Here is a 22,386-nt window from a genome sequence, read left to right as displayed (position 1 = left end):
TTGCTACACTATTTACAAAAGTATGTGGACACCCCTTCAAAATTTGGATTCTTCTTTTTCAGCCATACCTGTTGCTGCCAGGTGTATAAAATCAAGCACACAGCCATACAATCCTCATAGACAACATGGAAGAACTGACTTTCAATGTGGTACCGTCATATTAAGTATCTTTCCAACAAGTGAGTTCATCAAATGTATGCTTTGCTAGAGCTACACTCAACTGTAAGTGCTGTTATTTTGAAGTGGAAACGTCAGGAGCAACAACGCTCAGCCGCAGCATGGTAGGCTGTCACACAAGCTCACATAACTGAGTGCTTAAGCATATAGCGTGTAAAAAATAATTGATTCTTGGTTGCAATACTTGCTACTAAGTTCCAAACTGCCTCTGAAAGCAACGTTGGCATGATAACTGTTTGTCGGGAGCTTCATGAAGTGGGTTTTCATGAGCAGCTGCACTCATGCCTAAAATCACCATGCGCAATGCCAAGCGTTGGCTGGAGTGGTGTTAAGCTCGCCGCCATTGGTCTCTGGATCAGTGGAAACGTGTTCTCTGGAGGGATGAATCATGCTTCACCCTCTGGCTGTCTGACGGATTGATCGGAGTTTGGTGGATGCCCGACTGGATAGTGTCAACTGTAACGTTTGGTGGAGGAGGAATAATGGTTTGGGGCTGTTTCATGGTTTGGGCCCAGTGAAGGGAAATATTAATGCTAAAGCATACAATGACATTCTAGACAATTCTGTGCAGTTTGGGGAAGGCCCTTTCCTGTTTCAGCATGACATTGCCTCTGTGCTCAAAGCAAGGTCCATACAGAAATGGTTTGTCGAGATTGGTGTAGAACTTGACTGGCCTGCACAGAGCCCTGGCCTCAACCTCATCGAACACCTTTTGGGATGATTTGAAGGTGAATTCACCAATTTGTAAGTCGCTCTGGATAAGAGCGTCTGCTAAATGACGTAAATGTAAATTGGAATGCCGAATGAGCCATGACTAATCGCCCAACATCAGTGCCTCACCTCACTAATGCTCTTGTGGCTGAATGGAAGCAAGTCCCCGCAGCAATGATCCAACATTTAGTGGAATGCCTTCCCAGAAGAGTACAGGCTGTTATAGCAGCATAGGGGGGACCAACTCAATAGTAATGCCCATGATTTTGGAATGAGCAGGTATCCACATACCTTTGGTCATGTAATGTAGCTACAAATCATAACTCGCACATACTTGGTCATAATTTTTTCAGTTCGCACATCTATTTTTAGGTACATATGTAAGTACAATTGTTACACTGTAAAGCCTTGACATTTTACTTGCAGATGAAGCATCATGCTCTCCCCTACCTCTGTGTAAAGAAATTAGACTACAACCAGCCACGGGTACCGGGAGGCAGGACAGACGGCAGACTGTCAAACCAGCATGGCTTCCCTGTCATCGCTCTCTTTGTGACTGACAAGGTGGCACCAGTCATATCAGTAGATCACTAGAAGATTCATATCGTTCATTCTAGCAGGAGAGGGCTCTGCAGACTTTTCTGATTAGTGCATTGAAAATAATTGCCTAGTTAATTTAAGTGAAAAAAGTAGCCGGCTGCAAATGAGTAGTCAGCTGTTCAGCCGACAGCCGGCGCTAGTGGAAGGCACTTGAGTGAGTGTATGACGCTGAATCGTTAGATTGCCAATTCTGATTGAATCAACATTCAGCGTTTACCATAAATGCATTGTCTACTTTAAAATGGTAGTGTTTTAAGTCCAAAAATTGATGTATTAACTACAGATTGCCCCTTTGTCTATCAATAGTGGCAAAGTTTGAGCATGTGTCCGTTAGGCCTAAGGATTTTTCACATCACCATGAATTAGATTCAACAATAAAAGCCTCACTTTAATTCCATAGGCTCAGATTCTCACTATGCAGCTGTTGCAGGAGTGCATTTTTCAATGGCTGTCCACTGGTTTCAAAAACAATGATTGATTGGCAGCTTAAACTCCATTATTGGGTTGAAATACACAATTACATTTGTAAACAGCCATCCACAACGACCACAATCCGTAAGGTGCAAATAGCTGAAGGAGAGTGCAGCAGTGTGATTCACATCAATGCGCTATGTAGATATCAATAAGTGATTTCCGTATCACCGTGGACTACACTGTTGTCATCCTTACCTCCAAGCGTTTATTCAAGTTGAATAATCTTTGCATGCCGACAGCAGTCGCACCATTGGAAGACAGCTTATTCCTGCATTACTACCGCGATCCATCAAACCCATTTGGTATGTCATCATAGTGGTCTCTGACTTGTGGTCAGACTCACTCAGGTGGAACAAACGTATACTTGCCTTTTTTTCATTGCTGATTTGAATGTCATTAGGAAAACAAGTGTTAAAAAAAAGTACTTGTTGCTTGATCGAGTCTCCGTGCTGACAAGGTCAAAATCTGTCGTTCTGCCCCTGAACAAGGCAGTTAACCCGCTGTTCCCTGGTAGGCTGTCATTGTAAATAATAATTTGTTCTTAACTGACTTGCCTAGTTAAATTTAAAAAACAAAAAAACATTTGAGACTACATGAGCCACTTTTTTAAGGCTATTTGTGGTCACTCAGAAGTTGTTCCACCCTTCTTTACACAGGCCACTGCTGAGCAGATCCGACTCGCGCAGATGATTTCGGACCACAATGATGCTGATTTTGAAGAAAAAGTTAAGCAGGTGAGAGCGAACATGGCATCCCAGTGCCCTTTAAGGCGCTTTTTGCTGCCTGAAGGGAAAACCGTTACATTAGTGTAAATTCATAGATCTAGAAGTGTCTTAGCCTCTCTTGACACTTTTTCTCTGGTCTGGTAGCTAGAGCTTAAAGTAGAATTGTCAAAAATATTCCATAACCCTTTACACTTGTGGGAATTGGATAGGGCGAAATTGAAACGTTTCTCACTGAATATGAAAAGCATACATTCCATTCTGGTAGTATTCTGACCACTTGACTTTTCACATTTGATGTTACAGGCTTATTCTATAATTAATTAAATACAGAATGTCTTCAGTCTACACACAATACCCCATATTGACAAAGTGAAAACGGGTTTTTTGAGATGTATTAAACTTATTTACATAAGTATTCAGACCCTTAGCTATGATACTTGAAATTGAGCTTTGGTGCATCTTTTTCCATTGATTATCCTTGTTTCTACAACTTGATTGGAGTCCACCTGTGGTCAATTCAATTGCTTGGACATGATTTGGAAAGGCACACGCCTGTCTGTAAGGTTCCACAATTGACAGTACATGTCAGCGCACAAACCAAGCCATGAGGTCGAAGGTATTGTCCGTTGAGCTCCGAGATAGGATTGTGTCGAGTCACAGATCTGGGGAAAGGTACCAAAGAACTTTTGTAGCGTTGAAGGACTTCAAGAACACATTGGCCTACATCATTCTTAAATGGAAGAAGTTTGGAACTAGAGCTGGCCGCCCAGCCAAACTGAGCAATCGGTGGCGAATGGCCTTGGTCAGGGATGTGACCAAGAACCCGATGGTCACTGACAACTCCAGAGTTTCTCTGTGGAGATGGTTGTCCTTCTGAAAGGTTCTCCCATTTCTGCAGCACTCCACCATTTAGGCCTTTGTGGTAGAGTGGCCAGTCGGAAGCCACTCCTCAGTAAAAGGCACATGACACCCCGCGTGGAGTTTGCCAAAAGGCACCTAAAGGACTCTGACCATGAGAAACAAGATTCTGTGGTCTGATGACACCAAGATTTAACTCTTTGGCCTGAATGCCACGTGTCATGTCTGGCGTAAACCTGGCACCATCCTTGCGGTGAAGCATGTTGGCAGCAGCATCATGCTGTGGGGATGTTTTACAGTGGCAGGTACTCGAAGGGAAAGCAAAACGAAGCAAATTACAGAGATCCTTGATGAAAACCTAATCCAGAGTGCTCGGACTGGGGCGGTGGTTCACCTTCTAACAGGACAAAGACCCTAAGCACACAGACGAGACAACGCAGGAGTGGCTTCGGGACAAGTCCCAATGTCCTTGAGTGGCCCGGCCAGAACCCGATCAAACATCTCTGGAGAGACCTGAAAGCAGCTGTGCAGCAACCCTTCCCATCCAACCTGACAGAGCTTGAGCGGCTCTGTAGAGAAGAATGAGAGATACTCACGAAATACAGGTGTGCCAAGCTTGTAGTGTCATACCCAAGAAGATTTTAGGCTGTAATCGCTGCCAAAGGTGCTTCAACGAAGTACAGGGTAAAGGGTCTGAATGCTTATGTAAATGTTATTTGAATTTTTTTATATAAATTAGCAAATATTTGTGAACCTGTTTCTGCTTTGTGGTATTGTGTGTAGATTGAAGGGGATGACGACGATGATTAAATCCATTTTAGAATAATTCTGTAACCTAGCAAAATATGGGAGAAGTAGTGGTCTGAATACATAAGCATGGTAAAAATTAAAATAACAGTTTAGAGATTATGGGAAATGTATTAGACAAGTTGGACACAACCGGTTCACCCGACAAGACTTATTCCAAATATTATTTTATTTTTAATTTGTTAATAACATCGTAATATGCTCTGGATACGTTCAGAAACATACGATTATTCCTGGAGAATGTGGGTTAAGTGCAACATAAGACAAATAAAATGACAGTGGTTTGAATGAGGACTGTTGTCTCAAAGGCCATACACCTCTCCTAAGTAATTACAAAACACTTATGACTAAATATAAAAATGTTTAGCTCTTCTAGCTGTGCCATTGAAACTAGAGCATGCACTTGTAGTTTTGTTTGGGGGACAACCCTACATCCCAGCCAACACTTACTATTTACACAATTCAAAGATGTTTTTTTTTTTAAATGGGCCATTTATCTGGTTCAGGTGGGCATCATTTGAAGGGTTGTTCTATTGCCAGCTTGACTTACTAAGTTATACAATAGTCTTTGGGTTTTAGGCTTTCACAGGTGTTTTGACTTGCTTATATGACATCAGTCGTATTTATTATTATCCTCAACATCTCATCTTTCAAAATACGTAGTCGTCTCAAATGTACCCCCAATTTTGTAATTTCCTATTGGTAATTAGTCTTGTGCCATCGCTGCAGCTCCCGTACGGATTCAGGAGAGGTGAAGGTCGAGAGCCATGCATTCTCCGAAACACGACCCTGCCCAACCGCACTGCTTTGTTACACTATGTTCGCTTAACCCAGAAGCCAGCCGCACCAATGTGTCGGAGGAAACACAATACAACTGGCGACGTGTCCGCTTGCATGCACCCAGCCCACCACAAGGAGTCGCTGGAGTGCGATGGGACAAGAACATGCCGGCCTGCCAAACCCTCCCCTAACCTGGACGATGCTGGGCCAATTGTACATCGCCTCATGGGGGAGACCCGACTCTGTAGTGACGCCTCAAGCACTACTGTGCCTTGGACCGCTGTGCTACTCAGGCAGCCAAATGTACAATAGTTGTCCATTTTAGTGGGAGGGATGTTTGCAACTTCTTGTTTTTTTTGTGTGGGAGGTGTTAAAAAGGGTCAGTCAAAACCCATACAGTGCTATAAAGTGCAGAGACTGAGCTGACATTTTATATCATGTTACTTTACAGCCACTGTGTTCCAATTTCAAGTGCCTATTAGTGCCCAAAGATGCCGTTTAACACGTGAGGGTAAAGGGCTACGTTGCAATATACTCATCAAAGTTTCTTATCCATTTCCCTGTCCAGCTGATTGACATCACAGGCAAGGACCAGGATGAGTCTATGATTGCATTGCATGACTGCAACGGGGATGTCAACAGAGCCATCAACGTGTTGCTGGAAGGTAGCCCAGATACTGTGAGTTTGGCCTTTGTGTCCGGGCTTAGTTGTTGGCAAAGGGAGGGAGTAAACCAAGTTACCCATCCAGCACATTACAGGGAGAATCCTAACTTTCATTTAAAGTGGAATTTTCACTTTGGTATGCATTCATGTCAATGGGAGACTAAGCGGAAGTTAAGATTATCCCCTAACATAATCAAACTGAACCCTGTCACCTCACCTCTCTCCTCAGGACTCTTGGGAGATGGTGGGGAAGAAGAAAGGAGTGTCTGGTCAGAAGGAGCCTGGCCATACTGAGACCGGAGAGGAAGGAAAGGAGAACCGGGAGAGAGGAGCAGAGAGGGACGTGGCACGTCGTCGAGGTGGAGCCCCACGCAGGGGTAGAGGGGCTAGTAGGGGGCGAGAGTGTGAGTAGGAAGCACATGCCTTTTGCTTTAGGGTCGTGGGACGTGACACTGGCATACAAACAGGCTCTTTGTAGCTCCTACCCTTGTTATGGAGGGGACAGTGTGTGCTACCAACATTCTCTCCTTAGATTTCTGGAAGACAAATTGTCATTGTAGCGACTGAACAGCCATGTCTAACTTCAAACGTAATTTCTGACTCCACACACATCTGTTTTTCCTCCCTACCTCTAATGCGCTCGCCATCTCCTCTCAGTCCGTGTACAGGAGAATGGTCTGGATGGAGGAAAGGCTGCTGGGATAGCAGGCAGGGGCACAGAGCGAGGCCACAGGGGGAGGGGCAGAGGAAGAGGTAAGTCCCTTGATCATTGGCAAGAGCTGTTGGTTGGACTCCTGATACAAGTTCCCAACACAAACTCAGGCTAATGCCCCCTCCTAGTGTGTCAGATGTCATAGCATTCCAGTGCTCCGGATGAACCTTTTACCATGGTGCTACTAACCTTTTCAGTTGGTGCCACCAGTCGATGATTTTGTCAGGAATGCATGATTCAAGATATTTTGATGTGCACCCTATTCTAGTGATTGTCATAAATGTTGGGTTGACAATTAGGTGGTTACTGTCAAAATAGAGCTCTAAAATGATCACTTTGTTTTCTTTTTGGCTTTGCATACATTTGTGTACTAATATCACATGGGCTAATTCAACTACCTGAGGAAGTAGAAACTCAAAACGCGTGTTAGATTGCTAACTCTAAATATAATACCTACGGCTAATAGCCATGTATTACCAATCTAACAGTACACTTGAGTCCTATATGCACACAATGTGAAGCTTGCACCAATTAGACCAATTAAATGTTTTACACTCCCAAGTCAAAGGGTCGCAAAATGCTGCTAAATGGTTGCATTATAGAGCCATGCGTTCTGTAGCGCGCTCAATACCATTTTAATGTGCATTCAAGACGGCAAATGTTCCTGAAGGGACAATGCATTCTATTTTCTGTAGTATTTTTGGCTCAGTGGTGTAACTTGTCTGTCCCTCTTCTAGGGGGAGAACGGGAGCGAGGCAGGCGAGGGGGACGGTTTTCTGCACAGGGCATGGGGTAAGTGAACATCTGTGCTGCTCACAGAGAAAAATGTCTGTTCCCTTTTGCCATGGTCACCAGAGAGCAGGACCTGGCCCATTTTAAGAATATACATCGGCCAAATCAAGTTGAAATGGGCTGTACATAAACCCTTATGTAACTCAATATGACCACCTCTGTACACTTGTCTGTGAATATGGGATTTGCTTTCAAATCCGATATTGGTAGACCCCACACCATACATGTAACTCAACGGGTGGGCATTGAGACTGTTGCACATAGAGTTCTGCTCTCGGTGTCTGGCATGGTGTTCTTGTTCCTTGTCTTTCCCTTTTGGGTTGAATGGAGCACCGGTTTGTGTGTTTGTCTGTCTGTGTATGCATTGCCTCTTACCCAATCCTGGTCATTGAGCACCCGAGATGTTTATATACAATATATTTTTGATTGTTTTGACGAGGCTCACAGTGACGAGATTGTAAACGGTCCATTATACCGGCTTTGATAATGTAGTATCAAATTCATTCTACATTAGAAATATGTCTATCTTGTGTGTCACTTTGTATTTAATTATAATTAACACTTAGTTGGCTATATAATTCCTCGTAGGTGTCAGGGCTAGCATTTAAGCTCCAGTGAGATGAGTCGACTACTTCTAGGGTTTTCAAAGACCAGGCTTTGTGGGGTTTAGGTGAGTGGGCGCTGCTAGTGTGGGCTCTTTCCCAGGGGTGCAGCAGGTTAAAACGCTTCCTCAAAGATGAACCTGCATGTCCATTTCATCCCTTTGACATAATTAATGGTGATTTTTATGTCTGAATCATCTGGTTTGTGGAACATAAGATTAACTGATCATAAAATGCGAAAATTGTGTTTTAATGGCTACCTCAACTGCATCAGTGCTTTCATTTTAACAAGTTGAAATTCTTTTAATGTTATTCTACAGTGTTAATAGGGATACGTTAGAGGAGAGGGCCAATGCGTTGGCTGTGGCAGAACGGCTCCAGTCAGCCGGCGTGTATGTGTGCGCAAGTTTGGTTTGTTCTGATGGTGACTAACCTGGAGAGTGAGTGGGCCAGTGCCATAGGCTTACATAGACTGACAGCCAGGCAGTTTGTGTTGCGTTGTCCCCAATATGTCCCTCTTAGGATGTGTTGCTTCCGCTGCTGCTCTTGTGGCCTTTGGGCGCCTGTGTTTGCATGAGTGTGTTCTGTTGGTTTTAACTGTGCTTCCTCTCCTGATCATAATGCAATTATTGTTACTTATGGAACACGGTCTTCAGTTTGAGTGTTTGTTTGGCAGCCATGTTTTCCCCTTTTTTAGTCTACCAACTACACCTATAGAAAGTGACTGCCCCAACAATGCAGTGTTGACAGATGTGTGTTGCAGAAGTGTGAGTGTAGTGACTTGTCCATGCATGTGATTTCCCTACATTCCTCTGTAAAATAATGAAGTCTAAAACCACACACTGCATCCCCATCTGTCCCCGTTGTGCTGCTTGTAATCGTTGCTGTTGTTTTTCCTCTAAAGCCAGATTGATAAGGGGCCCAGATATGATTTTTCAGGAGATGAGAGGTGAGTGCACCGCCACTGGTGTGTCAGTGTGTCAATCTTGCTATCTGTTGGGGGGATCATTCTGCCAAATGCCACGAGAGAGGGAAGGATGGAGCTAGACACACAGGGTATCAGGACAGATGAAACCAATGTCATGCACCCTGGTAACACGATATGGGGTTAAATGACAGCTGTCTATTGAACATCAAGGGTAAACCTGTTCACCCAAGCCCCATAAGAAATCACATGAATGTTTATTGGTCGCTTACAGTTTGGCAGGTGTTATAGCGGTGCGTTGAAATGCTTATCTTAACAATGCAGTAAAATATCAATGTGTAGGGAGGATGCAATAAATCAAGGGCAGGACGAATCCAATTAATAACCCAAATAGCACTGTAGCAGTATCAGAATTGAATCTGTACATCTCTACACTGGGGAATTTACACATGCTAAACTAAAATACAATCTACAGTAGTAGCTTATTCTAATATTTCTATGTCAGGGATATAGTATTTCAATTCTGTTAAATGGGCGTGACCAGTGGTTCAATTAAAAGTCCCTCCCTGCCAATCTACAGCACCCCTGTTATCGTTGGTTCTCACCGGGAGCTAGTCAAACATGAATAGTCTGAATTCCAGTCAGATCCTGAAAATGACTGAAGTCCGTCTACTGTACTGCACTAGGTTGTACTGCACGGTACAACTTGTGTGCCTGAGCCTGAAAGAAGCAAGAGAATAGTTATTTTAAGGATGCGTGCTTTTCTATAATTGTCTCTGAAGCGTTGCTGTGAAATGATGCGTTGAAAGACGTTATGTTTTTTGCCACCGCACAGTGCCAGAGAAAGAGTTGAGGAAAAATAAGGCACTGCCTGGATTATTTTCCCATTCCTTGGTTGTCCTCCAGTATTTTTGAATCTGTCATCCTGAAATTTCTCAGATAAATGTTGTCTAACTGCTACACATCAGATCACCTCAATCACTTCCTCGATCTCGCTGCTTACTTACTTCCTCCTTTACAGTATATCTCACCCCAGTCAAATATTCCAGTTGGTAGACTCATAGGAAGGGGTTGTGCTCAAAACCACGGCTTCTTCTCTTTTGTAGAACATTCAACCCGGCGGACTACGCTGAGCCGACCCAGACAGAGGAGAACTACAGCGGGGGAAGCACCTGGAACAACACGAGAAACCTGGAGCCAGAGGAAGGACCCAGTAAGGAGCCCAGCTACTGCTCAGCCCCAGTCCAAAACCACCCAGCCTAGACCCTTCATATATCTCTCCAAGATGATGGAAAGTCCATATAGTTTATCTAGAGCCAATGGAAGGAACCATTAAGAAACCAAGCAAGTGCCTAGTCTAAAAACACAACCTTTACGCTTCCTGTAGACCTAAAATAATCAGAAAGATAGGTGTAGGCAAGATGGTGGAAAACCCAGCTGGCCTACCAAAGGGTTAGGTGGAAGTTAGCTTAACATTCCAGCTCAGACTGCTAACTATAGCAGGCTTGTAATGGGCGTGCATGTGGCTAGTTGAACTCCAAACTCTTAATTGAGACCATTCTGGCTATGGTGTGAAATAGGCTTTTAGAAGTGTCATCTTTATTTTATGACTTTTAAATCATAGTCTTTGGTGTACTTATCAATGCAGAAGCACCTTTTCCCCACTCCTATCGATAAAATCATTTAAGTCAAGTTTTCCTGTGAAGTTTCCAGTGTGTTCTATTATTACTAAATGTGTAATGTGATAGGTATTTTAATAGGGGTGTAACAGTTCTGTATGCAATGCGGTTTTAGGGTCACGTTTTGGTACAGTGGGAAAATTTACAGGCCATTCACAATGTTCAGCTTTAAAATTGTTGTGAAGTCGTTAATACAAGTTCAATGCATTCATATGATTTGAACTCCTTGAGAAACCAATTGGCGTCAACGATAAACTAAAAAAGTACAGCTATGTGTAAACAAATTAGTTAAAACGCATTAATAGATTGTTATAAATATTTTGTTGTATTAACTGCCAGAACTGCTCTTCTGGAGGCCATTTCCTTAGGTGACTTCAGAGGTCACCATGTGGGAGAAGTGGATGATGGCCTAGTTTCCCACTAGTAATTACCAGTTTGAGGGCTGTTCAAGTGGATCTTTCTCATGTCATAAGTGGTAAATTTCCACTTGGTTACGAATGCACCATGACACTGTCTCAAGTGTCAATTGCGCGCTTGTGACTTATAAAGGGGGTGTATCTTTTTTATGTGTTCATTTGGGTTCACAGGCTGAACCAAAGTCCCCGTATCAAACTGTTTGGTATGAATACGTGTACCGGTACACTATTTTAACGCTAGTTTTTAAAACATTTGGGTAATAAAATATTGAATCTGTCTTTCTCAAATGAAGGGGACGATGACAAATTCTTAACAAGTGGAGGGAATCTGATTTCATTGCTCAACTCGCAGCTCACGCTTCATTCTAAATAAATGAAGTTAGTCTACCCTGTAGCAGGTTAGTTCTGAAGGATTCATTGCCATAGAAATGTACTTTGCTTAACCTCTAGCGTCGAGCAATCCCGTATCCGGAAGCGTAATCATAGCCTCAAGCTCATTAGCATAACGCAACGTTAACTATTCATGAAAATCGCAAATGAAATAAATATATTGGCTCACAAGCTTAGCCTTTTGTTAACAACACTGTCATCTCAGATTTTCAAAATATGCTTTTCAACCATAGCTACACAAGCATTTGTGTAAGAGTATTGATAGCTTGCATAGCATTAAGCCTAGCATTCAGCAGGCAACATTTTCACAAAAACAAGAAAAGCATTCAAATAAAATCATTTACCTTTGAAGAACTTCGGATGTTCAGTTTTTCCAAAAATATTATTTGTGTAGGAGAAATCGCTCCGTTTTGTTCATCACGTTTGGCTGAGAAAACCCCCCAAAAATTCAGTCATTACAACGCCAAACTTTTTTCCAAATTAACTCCATAATATTGACAGAAACATGGCAAACGTTGTTTTAGAATCAATCCTCAAGGTGTTTTTCACATATCTATTCGATGATAAATCATTTGTGGCAGCTGCCTTTCTCCTCTGAACCAAATGGAAAAGTGGATGCAGCTGGAGATAGCGCAATAATTTCGACGGAGGACACCAAGCGGACACCTGGTAAATGTAGTCTCTTATGGTCAATCTTCCAATGATATGCCTACAAATACATCACAATGTTTCAGACACCTTGGGGAAACGACAGAGTGTAGGCTCATTCCTGGCGCATTCACAGCCATATAAGGAGACATTGGAACACAGCGCATTCAAAATCTGGGGCATTTCCTGTATGAAATTTCATCTTGGTTTCGCCTGTAGCATTAGTTCTGTGGCACTCACAGACAATATCTTTGCAGTTTTGGAAACATCAGTGTTTTCTTTCCAAAGCTGTCAATGATCTTTTTGTGACAAAATATCTTTGTTTAAAACGGGAATGTTTTTTTATCCAAAAATTAAAAGAGCGCCCCCTATATTGAAGAAGTTAAAGGTGAGCTATTTTCATGGTCCAGGTTATCCCGAGTTAAACTGTTCACTTTGGTCAACTCGCTAACGCCTCACACCCGGTACCCAGTATACCCCTCTGTAATCTTACATGTCTCACCTTTCACTTCTGCTTTTTGTAGGGATTGAGTACTCTGCAGGAGGAGAGGGAACAAATTACCAACCCAAGTTTGACTCTGCGCCTTGTAAGATTGAACCTCCATCCTTTTTTTTTGTTTGATGCCTGGTTGGTTTGAAACCTATTACTCTATTTTTTTCCCTCTACATTCCTATAGGTGCCTGGAAGAGTGCGACGGAAGAGTGGGGTACTGAGGACTGGAATGAGGACGTGAGTACATTTTTACTATGCCTATTCATTGATTTGGTTGTGTGACTTATTGATGTACTCCGTATTTTGACAGATCATCTTTTGATTTAAAAAAAACATGTAAAAATAATGACAAATCACATTGTATGTTTCTCCATATAGCACCCTCAAAGTATTCATACACCTTGACTTATTTCAGTTTTTTTGTTACAGCCTGAAAAGGAAATACAGAAATATCTCACAAGTATTCATCCCCCTGAGTCAATACTTGGTAGAAATCGATGGTAGAAATTACAGCTGAGTCTTTCTGGGTAACTCGTAAGAGCTTTCCACAGCAGGATTGTGCAACATTTGCCCATTTAATTTAATTTTTTTTTTTTTCAAGTTTTGTCAAATTGGTTGTTAATCATTGCTAGACAACCATGTTCAGGTCTTGGCGTCCAAACTGTATCTCAGCCACTCAGGAACATTCACTGTCTTGGTAAGCAACTCCAGTGTAGATGTAGCCTTGTGTTGAGGTTCTTGACCTACTGAGTAGTGAATTAATCTCCCCAGTGCCTGGTGGCAAGCAGACTGAACCAGGATATCCTGTAGGATTTTGCATGTGCTTAGCGCCATTCCATTTATTTTTTTATCCTGGAAAAACACCCCAGTCCTTAATGATCACATGCGTACCCATAACATGATGCAGCCACCACTATGCTTGAAAATATGGAGAGTGGTACTACGTAATGTGTTGTATTGAATTTGTCCCTAACACTTTGCCACATTTTTTCCAGTATTTAGTGCTTTGTAGCCTAATTGAGACCAGGGTCTCATTCCCAATGGTGCCCTGAGTACCAACAATTTTTCACAACAGGAAGAACGATTTACATTACAATTAAAACAAGAATGGAAAAAAAGCACACTTTCAACAATAAAACACTACACTCAATTAGGGCTGGGTGGTATACTGTATTTTACTATATACCAGTATTTATGCACGGACCGGTTAGGGTTTTCACTTTACCTTCTGTAACGGTATTTTATGTTTGGTTTGTTAAATGTGATGCACTGTGTAATGTCCATTTAAAAAAAAAAAGAGAAACATCAATAGTTTACTCCACTACTTCAGCATGTTATTTGTGCAACAGTATCTTCTAAATCAGAGGAATAGGTGAAGCATGAATAAAGATTTAATGTAGCCAAAGATTATAGGATCCCCTAGGAAACACTGAACATCACTTTGGTTCCTACCCTGTCACAACTCATCCATGGCATTTTCATTCGTTGTCATGTCAAACACTGTATTCAAAGTGCCCACTATTTATATTCGAGCTATAGAATTATAATAATCCTTCAATTTCCGTGATTCCAAAAGTCAACACATGTATTTTGATATAAATTGCAATTGCAACATTTGGTTAAAAATAAGGCCTAGTATTTTTGCCTGTATCGTGGAAATGATCTCAAATGGGTGCAGGAAAAGCAGAAATTGATGGAAATGAAGGAAATTATTTTAGGTTGGAAGTTGAATTGAACAGTATAAAACCATCTGAATGGAGAAAGACCCATTGAAATAAGAAAATTTAGAACATTTATTAATCAAAAACATGTCAAACTGTCAAAATACCATATTTTGTCCATATCGCCCAGGTATACACTCAAACTGCAATCCTCAATGAATTCATTAAATACCAGAGTTCAAAACTGCCTTAACCAAGGAATCGAGATGTAAGGACTTTTGTAGGTTATTCCAATAGTGGGGGGCACTAAAACTAAAGGAGGATCTACCTTAATTTGTTGAGACCAGAGGGACCTCGAGTTAACCAGTCCTGTGAGTGGGTTTGGTAGCTCATTTTATACGTTAGCAACAAAGTTAAGTCATTTGGAGGCTTGTGTATTATGGCTTCGTAATCAAAGAGTAATGAATTGATTTACGGGACTTTAATGAGGACCAGCCACCCTTTTGGTACAGGATGCAGTGGTGAGTATTAAAAACTGTCACCAGGGATAAACGAATTGCGTTATGGTGGACCACATCCAGAGGTTTATGAGTAGTTGCTGCTGAAATCTGGTAAATGGTGTCACCATAGTCAACTTTCCTGCCAGTTATTGATTATCTGCTTCCTGCTATATAGGGAGAAAGATTTATTTCTAAAAAAGCCCACTTTTAAATCTTAGCTTTTTGACTAGCTCTTCCCGTATGTTTTTAAAACATTAAGTCTATCAATCCAAATGCCCAGATACTTGTAGGTGGGAACCCAATCAATGGAAGACCCATGCAATTAATAAATATGTAGTCCACCTGAAACGTTCTTGCGAGAACCAGAGAACATAATGTATTCAGTCTTATCCCCATTGCGTTAAACCAACCAGGGCTTTCTAAACTCGGCAAAAAAGAAATGTCCCTTTTTCAGGACCCTGTCTTTCAAAGATAATTTGTAAAAATCCAAATAACGTCACAGAACTTCATTGTAAAGAGTTTAATGAACCATAAACAATTAATGAACATGCACCTGTGGAATGGTCGTTAAGACACTAACAACTTACAGACGGTAGGAAATTAAGGTCACAGTCCTGAAAACGTAGGACACCAAAGACGCCGTTCTACTGACTCTGAAAAACACACAAAAAAAGATGACCAGGGTTCCCTGCTCATCTGCGTGAACGTGCCTTAGGCATGCTGCAAGGAGGCATGAGGACTGCCGATGTGGCCACGGCAATAAATTGCAATGTCCGTACTGAGACGCCTAAGACAGGGAGAAGGGATGGACAGCTGATCGCCCTCGCAGTGGCAGCCCACTTGTAACGACACCTGCACAGGATCTGTACATCCGAACATCACACCTGCGGACGGGTACAGGATGGCAACGACAACTGCCTGAGTTTCACCAGGAACACACAATCCCTCCATCAGTGCTCAGACTGATGGGAGGCTGGACTGAGGGCTTGTAGGCCTGTTGTAAGGCAGGTCCTCACCGGCAACAACGATCCCTGTAGGCACAAACCCACCGTCGCTGGACCAGACAGGACTGGCAAAATGGGCTCTTCACTGACGAGTCGCGGTTTTATCTCACCAAGGGTGATGATCTGATTCGTGTGCATTTTCGAAGGAATGAGCGTTACTCCGAGGTCTATACTCTGGAGCGGGCTCGAGGTGGAGGGTCCGTCATGGCCTGGGGTGGTGTCACAGTATCGTCGGACTGAGCTTGTCATTGCAGGCAATCTCAACACTGTGCATTACAGGGAAGACCTCCTCCTCCCTCATGTGGTACCCTTCCTGAAGGCTCATCCTGACATGACCCTCCAGCATGACAATGCCACTAGTCATACTGCTCGTTCTGTGCGTGATTTCCTGCAAGACTTGAATGTCAGTGTTCTGCCATGACCCGGCGAAGAGACCGGATCTCAATTCCATCGAGCACACCTGGGACCTTTTGGATCGGAGGGCTAGGGCCACCCCCCCCCCCATAAATGTCCGGGAACTTGCAGGTGCCTTGCAGGACTGGAAAATCTGGTGCAGTCCATGAGGAGGAGATGCACTGCAGTACTTAATGCAGCTGATGCACTGCAGTACTTCATGCATACTGTTACTTTGATTTTGACCCCCCCCCCCCACACCTCCCGTTGTTCATGGACACATTATTCCACTTCCATTAGTCACATGGCTGTGGAACATGTTCAATTTGTCTGTTGTTGAATCTTGTTATGTTCATACAAATATTTAAGTTTGAACGTAAACACAGTTGACACAGGACGTGTCTTTTTTTGCTGAGTTTATTAGTTAACAAGGTCCGATTTGCTGCTCTAACATAGCTTGCTCAAAAGTTGCGGCAATGGCATACATAAGTGTTGTCTGCATAGATGAATATTACACCTTTTGTAATATCCAGGAAACTAGACTTAACGCCATCAGAGATCACACATTGAGTCCTGTCTGACAATTTTCAAACCAATTGCAAGAAGCCTGATCCAGGCCTATTTTAGTCAACTAGTGAATAAGAATGGGCTGGTCAACGGTATCGAAGGGCTTGGATAACGTAGCACAATGATTTTTGATCCAAACAATTTGAACTCATCTTAAACAACCATAGCAGCCGAAACGGGTTTAAAACCAGGTTGGTGCACATTAGGAATATAGTGAATTTAAAGTTAGCTGAAAGGTAGTAAGGGATTCTTAAACATAGGAAAGCAAGATCATTTGGAAATGGAATGGCAGTCAAGTCAGAAGTATGTCTATGTAGGGGGAGGACGTGCCGCTTTCCAGAACTTAGGGACAACACCAGAAACATTTGTCAAATTAAAAATATAGGTCAGGGGTTGCAATAAGTGGGGCAGAGGGCTGCGGTAGGAAGGGATCAAGTGAACCAGCCCCTGTGGTTTTAGCAATGCACATCATAGACCTCAAGGGGTTCAAATTAAAATAAAGTATGTGTCGGTGCATCATCTTCTCTACAATCTGTTCTGAGGTGACTAAAGGACTCCCTCTAGTGGAGAGATGAGATTAATTTTCAGAGATTATCCTTTCAAACAGGTGAAGCGAAAGGGTTATTGAAAGCATAAAAAAATTCAGAACCTGCAAGGGCTATGGTGGGTGAGTTTTGTTTAAAAGATTTGCCCACTTTCTGGAAGTTGTCTGGATTACTACCACTCTGATACGTAATTCAATAAATGTGTTAATTTAGCTTTTTTTTTATCCAGGGATCAAGGACTGGCAATCTAGCCTTAGTGAAATAGTTTCTGTAATTTCTCAGAAAAATACAATTGTATTGGTTACATACACATATTTAGCAGACGTTATTGTGGGTGTAGTGAAATGCTTGTGTTCCTAGCTCCAACAGTGCAGTAGTATGTAACAGTTCACAACACACATCTAAAAGTATAAGGGAATTAAGAAACATACATTTTAGATTGAGGAATGTTGGAGTGGCATTGACTAAAATACAGTAGAATAGAATACAGTATATACATATGAGACGAGTAAAGCAGTATTTAAACATTAAAGTGACTAGTGATCTGTTATTAAAGGGGCCAGTGATTCCAAGTCTGTATATGTACGGCAGCAGTCTTAAGTTGCAGGGTTACAGCAGTCTGTAAGGTGCAGGCTAGTGATGGCTGTTTAACAGCCTGCTGTGTTTCAGTCTCCCGGTCCCAGCTTTGACGCACCTGGATGAATGTGGTTCGCGTGGTGGTTGTCCTTTTTGTGATGGTTTTGCATGTGCCCCTGGTGATGCGTTGGTTCAGATCGCACCATCCTCGAGAGTCCTGCAGTGTTAGGTGGTGCAGTTGCCGTGCAAGGTAGTGGTAGAGCCCGACAGGATGCTCTCAATTGTGCACCTGTAAAAAAAAAAAAATTAGGGGTCAAGCCAAATTTTCAGCCTCCTCGTGTTGAAGAGGCGCTGTTGCACTGCCTTCACCACATTGTCTGTGTGGGTGGACCATTTCATATCTGTGACGTGTACGCCGAGAAACTTGAAGCTTGTTTCCAACCTTCAACACCTGGGTGCGGCCTGTCAGGAAGTCCCAGTTGCACAGGGCCGGGTTCAGACCCAGGGCCCCGAGCCTAGTGATGATCTTGGAGGGTACTATGGTGTTGAATGCTGAGCTATATTCAATGAACAGTGTTCTTACATGGGTATTCCTCTTGTCCAGATTGGATCGAACAGTGCGATGGCGATTGCATTATCTGTGGCTCTTGGGGCAGTAAGCAAATTGAAGCGAGTCTAGGGTGTCATGTACGGTAGAGGTAGTATGATCCTTGAATAGCCTCTCAAAGCACTTCATGATGACAGAAGTGAGTGCCACGGGGCGATAGTAATTTTAGTTCCGTTACATTTGCTTTCTTTGGTACAGGAACAATGGTGGAAGTGGAAACAGCAGACTGGAATAGGGAGAGATTGATTATGAAACACTCCAGCCAGCTGGTCTACGCATGCTCTGAGGATGAGGCTAGGAATGCCGTCTGGGCCGGCAGCCTTGCGCGGGTTTACGCCCTTAAATGTCTTACTCATGTCAGCCACGGAGGAGAGCCCACAGTCCTTGGTAGTAGCGGTTATCAAAGCAGGCAAAGGAAATTTGTTGGTGTCTGCGACATGGCTGGTTTTTCATTTTGTAGTCTGTCTATCGACCCTGCCACATACGTCTCATGTCTGAGCTGTTGAATTGCGACTCCACTTTGTCTCTGTACTGATGTTTTGCATGTTTGATTCCCATATGGAGGGAATAATTAAACAATAATTCAGTTTTGCTACCATTTGGCCATGGTTTCTGTTTTGGGTAGGTTTTAATTCACACTGGGTACAATCTCTCCAATAAACTTCCCGATGAACAGTCACCGTATCAGTGTATTAGTCAATATTATTCTCGGAGGCTGCCCAGAACGTATCCCAGTTTGCGTGATCAAAACAATCTTGAAGCATGGATTCCTATTGGTCAGATCAGAGTTGAATAGACTTTAGCATGGGTATTTCCTGTTTGAGTTTCTGCCTATAGGAAGGGAGGAGCAAAATGGACTCGTGGTCAGATTTGCCGAAGGGAGGGACTTGTAGACATTTCGAAAAGTTGAGTAGCAGTGGTCCAATGTTTTTCTAGTGTGAGTACTACAGTCAATGTGTTAGAATTTTGGCATCCTTTTTCCTCAAATTTGCTTTGCTTCAATCCCTAGCTACAATAAATGCTTCCTCAGGATATGTGGTTTCCAGTTTGCATGAAGTTGTTTGAGGGCCTTCGTGGTATTGGCTTGAGGGGAATATACACGGCTGTAACTATAACCGAAGCGAATTCTCTTGAGGTAATACTGTTGGCATTTGAGGTATTCTAGGTCTGGTGAACAAAAGGATGTTATCACAATTCATGTGTTAACCTAGGATTACATCCATCTTTAACCCTTAGTTGTTGTTTTTTTGACATGTTTATCTGCAACAGAGTTAAACAGGGAAATAAAACAATTATGGGCATGATTTGAGTCGATGCTAGCTGACAATCCCTCAGTCACTTAACCCCAGCTCAGACATAAAAAACTGCATTTGCTAAGATCACATATGGAGGCTGATAAATTCCCGATTGTGTCAGATGGGCATTTTTTTCTAAGTCTCGCACCCGCTCATTTTTCTCTACAATCAGAAAGCAAATTTGTTGGTCCGGACCTCTACAGTCCGTCTGTCTATACACTCTAAGTAAAATGGTCTGTAAATGAATATAAAATATCTTGTGGAAGAATTTAACTACCTCGCACCTTACACAAGTTGCTGGCTCTCCTAGGGCCCGCTCAGCAAGCGGGTGTGTGTGAAAGTAAGTAGAAATGTCAAGGGAAGATGAACAGAAATCTAGGCCTAGGTTCTATTGGTATTTGTGCTCCACTAGTTACCCTTATCGGAATAGGTCACACACCTAACAGATACGAGAGTTTGTCTATTTGATTTTTCTGTTTAAAAAAAAAATATATATATATATATATATATATATACATTTTTTTTTTTTTTCAATCGCTCATCTTGCTCCCACTTTCTCTTCTAGCTGTCAGAGACGAAGATCTTCACAGCCTCCAGTGTGGTCTCCATGCCACTCCCCCAGGAGAATGTCACCATCACTGCAGGACAGAGGTGGGTGGGCCTGATGCGTAATGCACACACCCACAGCCATTCACAGGAAATCAGTCGATTGAAATAAATGCGTTAGGCCCTAATCTCTGGATTTCACATGACTGGGAACACTGATATGCGTCTGTTATTCACAGATAGCTTTAAAAAAATTAGTTTGGATCAGAAAAGAATCAGTCAGCATCTAGTGTGACCACCATTTGCTTCATGCAGTGCGCCACATCTCCTTCGCAGAGTTGATCAGGCTGTTGAACGTTGTCTCACTCCTTTTCAATGGCTATGCGAGGTTGCTGGATATTGGCAGGAACTGGAACACGCTGTCATACATGTTGATCCAGAGCATCCCAAACATGCTCAATGGGTGATATGTATGAGTATGCAGGCCATGGAAGGACTGAGACAATGGGCCTCAGGAGCTTGACACGTTATCTCTGTGCATTCAAATTGCCGTAGATAAAATGCAGTTGTGTTCGTTGTTTGTGGCTTATGCCTGCCCATACCATAACCCCACTGCCACCATAGGGCACTCATAACGTTGACATCAGCAAACCGCTCGCCCACACGACGCCGTACACGTGCTCTGCGGTTGTGAGGCCTGTGGGACGTACTGCTCAATTTAAAACGATAAAGTAAGTTTATGGTAGAGAAATTAACATTCAATACTCTGGCAACAGCTCTGGGACAATCCTGGAGTCAGCTTGCCAATTGCACACTCCCTCAATAGTTTAGACATCTGTAGCATTGTTGTGACAAAACTGCACATTTTAGTGCCTTTTTATTGTCCCCAGCACAAGTTGCACCTATGTAATAATTATGCTGTTTAATATATGCCACACCTGTCAGGTGGATGGAATATCTCGGCAAAGGAGAAATACTCACAAACAGGGTTGTAGACATTTCAGGGATCTTTTATTTCACCTCATGAAACATGGGACCAATACTTTACATGTTGCGTTTTATATATTTTTTTCAGTTTGTACTATAACGACAACTTCGACTGCCATAAATGCAATGACAAAGTGTTTTTTTTGCCACAATTTGAACAGCTCTGTCAAGACACCACCATGATAAAGCGTTAAAACAGGTTTTAAATCGACTCGTGAATTGTATTGAATATAGCAACGTTCCCCTCCTAAATCTTAATGCAATCACATAAAAAAAATCGGCAGATTATTATCAATGATGTAATGTAACAAGTTGTCCCGCATAAGAAACCCTCACTGGTACCTTAGTTTATAGGAAGATCCATATACATGCAACCACTTTTCCACTCACTGAAAGCCATGCGTTGTGTATCCTGACTCATGTCCATGTAAAACACTTGTCTTCAACATCACCAAACTCTGCAGTCTAGTCAAATATCCAATGTTTTTTCACCTTTACTGAGTGTAGAACATTCAAATTTGTAATTCAAACACTTCTGGTGTTGACAATGATTTTCAGTACGTTTTGGGGTGGATGAAACATAATACAGAGCTATCACATTTCCAATCAATTAGCTAACGTGAGCCAGAACAACATCCATTTCTCAGACCCTATGATAGGCTAGTGTCCTGTCTAGGGTTTGTACTTGTACATAAAGCTGCCTCACGCTACAGAAGCAGGAGATGGGCTCCTGCTCTATGGGCTGTTCTGGCTCGGACACGGCTAATTACTAACTCTGACCTCTGTCCCCTGCAGGATTGACCTGGCAGTGCTGCTGGGGAAGACTTCCCCGTCCTCTGAGGCCCCGGGCCACATAGAGGCCAGCCAGCCCCCCTCCCTCCCCCAGTCACTTGTGTTCAGCAACTCCAAGCAGCCGCTGTCTCAAACCACCTCCAGCAGCACCTCCTACACCCAGCACAGCATGGTGAGCCCACAGGACACACAACTGCCTTCACCCTTTTCTACAGTATTAGTGACTAAAGTATTGTACCAAAACGTTATGATACCAACATTTTTTTTTATACTTTAGTACAGTTTCGTATGATACCACCAACATTTTCCAGCCCTACCAATCCAAAGAACACCTGTTATAAAATGTTAATAAAGTCAGTTTCGTTTATAAATTCAGTTACATTTGAAGAAAAAGCCACGAGTCTTGTATGCGCCGGTCCAGTAATATCCACTTCACTTACACACGCATATATCACGTGTA

General features: G+C 42.6%; 1 protein-coding gene across 15 annotated transcripts in view; it reads left to right on the top strand.

Annotated features, from left to right (window-relative positions):
• The window catches only part of LOC135550156 (ubiquitin-associated protein 2-like), a 57,282-nt gene that overhangs the window by 15,264 nt on the left and 19,632 nt on the right, over positions 1 to 22,386 (top strand). For 9 of the 15 annotated variants that reach the window (XM_064980692.1, XM_064980695.1, XM_064980702.1 and 6 more), the window contains exons 3-13: positions 2,619 to 2,696; positions 5,701 to 5,811; positions 6,026 to 6,200; positions 6,454 to 6,549; positions 7,246 to 7,300; positions 8,807 to 8,851; positions 9,934 to 10,040; positions 12,485 to 12,547; positions 12,638 to 12,690; positions 20,167 to 20,252; positions 21,930 to 22,098. In XM_064980692.1, the coding sequence (XP_064836764.1) occupies positions 2,619 to 2,696; positions 5,701 to 5,811; positions 6,026 to 6,200; positions 6,454 to 6,549; positions 7,246 to 7,300; positions 8,807 to 8,851; positions 9,934 to 10,040; positions 12,485 to 12,547; positions 12,638 to 12,690; positions 20,167 to 20,252; positions 21,930 to 22,098 (1,038 nt within the window). The remainder of the gene's footprint in view (positions 1 to 2,618; positions 2,697 to 5,700; positions 5,812 to 6,025; positions 6,201 to 6,453; positions 6,550 to 7,245; positions 7,301 to 8,806; positions 8,852 to 9,933; positions 10,041 to 12,484; positions 12,548 to 12,637; positions 12,691 to 20,166; positions 20,253 to 21,929; positions 22,099 to 22,386) is intronic. The other 6 variants (XM_064980703.1, XM_064980704.1, XM_064980697.1 and 3 more) reach the window with 3 other exon arrangements.

Source organism: Oncorhynchus masou, chromosome 12, assembly GCF_036934945.1.
Source record: "Oncorhynchus masou masou isolate Uvic2021 chromosome 12, UVic_Omas_1.1, whole genome shotgun sequence".
Taxonomy (NCBI): domain Eukaryota; kingdom Metazoa; phylum Chordata; class Actinopteri; order Salmoniformes; family Salmonidae; genus Oncorhynchus; species Oncorhynchus masou.
Note: the sequence above shows the minus strand (reverse complement) of the source record. Positions and strands in the feature narration are given on the sequence as shown.